This window comes from Buceros rhinoceros, unplaced genomic scaffold (genome assembly GCF_000710305.1).
Source record: "Buceros rhinoceros silvestris isolate BGI_N320 unplaced genomic scaffold, ASM71030v1 scaffold7018, whole genome shotgun sequence".
Taxonomy (NCBI): Eukaryota; Metazoa; Chordata; class Aves; order Bucerotiformes; family Bucerotidae; genus Buceros; species Buceros rhinoceros.
This window is the reverse complement of record NW_010426250.1, coordinates 24,195-26,350: the sequence shown is the minus strand read 5'-3', so window position 1 is coordinate 26,350 and position 2,156 is coordinate 24,195. Positions and strand designations below refer to the sequence as shown.

At 44.5% G+C, this 2,156-nt stretch overlaps 1 protein-coding gene across 1 annotated transcript in view; it reads left to right on the top strand.

Moving 5' to 3' along the window:
• Positions 1 to 318: 318 nt before the first annotated feature.
• The window catches only part of KLF11 (Kruppel-like factor 11), a gene marked incomplete at its 5' end in the record, with an annotated part of 4,718 nt that continues 2,880 nt past the window's right edge, over positions 319 to 2,156 (top strand). The window contains 2 exons of the mRNA XM_010141431.1: positions 319 to 573; positions 1,865 to 2,154. Coding sequence (XP_010139733.1) covers positions 319 to 573; positions 1,865 to 2,154 — 545 coding nt within the window. The remainder of the gene's footprint in view (positions 574 to 1,864; positions 2,155 to 2,156) is intronic.

Below are 2,156 nucleotides of genomic sequence, written 5' to 3'. Positions count from 1 at the left end.
AGCCATGGGATGTGTTTATTCAGAGCAGCAGTGTAATCCAGGAAAGTAACTCAGGAAATGTGAGCTACACACGTATCTATTCCTTTCCTGCAAATCACACTTCTATTTCCTCCCCGCCTCCCCCCACCCCCCCCCAAGAGTAACAGGGGTGGGGAGACAAGTTGGTGGGAGGGTAGCAGTCAAGCTGGGTGGTGAAGAAGTCTTGCTGCGGGCATGGGATCTGTTTCAAATGACCTTCATCGTGAGCAGACAGTATGTGGGTGGTGTTGGCTTTGTATTCTGACTTGTCTTAATAACCAGTAATCCGATTACATTTAGGTTGACATTGTGGACATCTATGAGTCTATCCGTGAAAGGCAGCGTCATGACAGTGAAAGGTCTACCTGCAGCACCCTGGAGCAGAACGACATCGAAGCCGTTGAAGCGCTTGTTTGTATGAGCTCCTGGGGTCAGAGATCGCAGAAAGGTGACATATTAAAGATAAGGCCCCTTACGCCCTTCTCGGATTCTGGTGATTTCACAACACATGCTGAGGCTACGTCTGAGTTACCAAAGGACTATTTATCTACACTGGTGAGAAAAACATGAATGCAATATAAATATCCCTGACATCTGGGTGTTACATCTCTGCAGTATTGGGTGGAAAAGATAGCTTGCTGGTTGTGCCCCTGTGCAGAATAGTTACAGTATAGCCAGAGACTGTGTACATAGCGTAGTGAGAGGGGCATGTTGAGTTTGGGTTTTCGTGCTGTCTCTGGAATGGCAAGTGTCAGGGTTTGATGCCTTGTTAAATCCAGATGCGAAGGCCCTTGCTGACAGGTTATTTAGTTGGACAGGGGTGCTGAGGTTGCTGTGTGAATGGCTGTTGTAGGTTTCTTCGAGTGCTTTTTGTAAGAATGGCAGAGTGACCCTTAGTGACTTGGCACCCCCTTATCGTCAAGCACTGTATAAAGAAGGATCTTGATGACATTTGGCTTCATGCTCATCATTATAAAAGAAAGTACAGCTTACCATTATAGACAATTTAATTAGTTTCTATGCTATGTGTTTGTACACGTAGTCTGTTATTTCCCTAGAGCATTGGTCTACTCTGGCTGACTAATGTTGGCTGAATCACAATTTTTTTTTTTTGTTGCAGTTTATGTTGCAACAAGAGTAGGTATTGAAAAAGGGCTTGATGCCGTTCAGTTTTCAGACAGTTAAGGCCCATTCTAACCAGTTAACTTCTAGTATGCAGCTGAGTCAGGGAAAAGGGGAATAATAGAGGAAGGAGTCTGAGACAGTATGGTAGCTGCTTGATGGATTCTGTCATACTCCTGCCACCCAGTATTGACACTGTGTCTTAAGCAGCACAGCAGATAGGTGTGAGTTTTCAGTGGTAAAGGAGGAAGGAGAGGTGGTGGCAGCACAAGAGCATAGAGAGAAGTGGATGAATAAGAGCAGTTCCACTTGTCTTTATCCCAGAAGTAGCCAGCAGCTGATGAGGTAATCACTGATAAAAGATTAGGCCTTGCTGGAAGCTTGAAATTGAAGGGGTATGGTATCACTGTCTGTTACTAGTCTGAACAGCAGAGCACTTGTAGACTCTTACAGCTGTAAGAGAAAGGAATAAAAGATATTTTTTTGTAGTGGAGTGAGTAGACATGCAATGTTTTATGCAGGTTTACAGCTGCCTCATTGTCTTCATTTTATTAATATGCTTTTGAGCATATTCAGAATGACCATCAGATGAGGGAATGTATGTCTGAAGAGGCAGGTTCTGAGATTGTGGGGAGGGGGTGCAATTTTATTTTCCATGGTAAAGATAGTGAAAAATTGTGCTGTGAAATTTCACTGCTTTATAACGGTGTTTTCTTTTTTGCAGTGCATGACCCCTCCGCACAGCCCTGACTTTGTAGAGATATCAGCTGCTATGCTTCTCTCCTCACAAGTCACTTACTCCAAACCAAGGACTGTCATGGCAAATACAGTTGCCTGTTCAGTCACATCAGCAACCAGTGCCTCTCCCATAACTAAGCCATCTGTTGTCAACACGGAGAGACAGTGCAGTCAGAAGCCAGTGATATCTGAATCCTTTGCCCCGCAGCCTTGCAGAGCCATGGCAACAAGTGTCATACGTCACACAGGTGATAGTTCTACTTACCATCACATTCCTG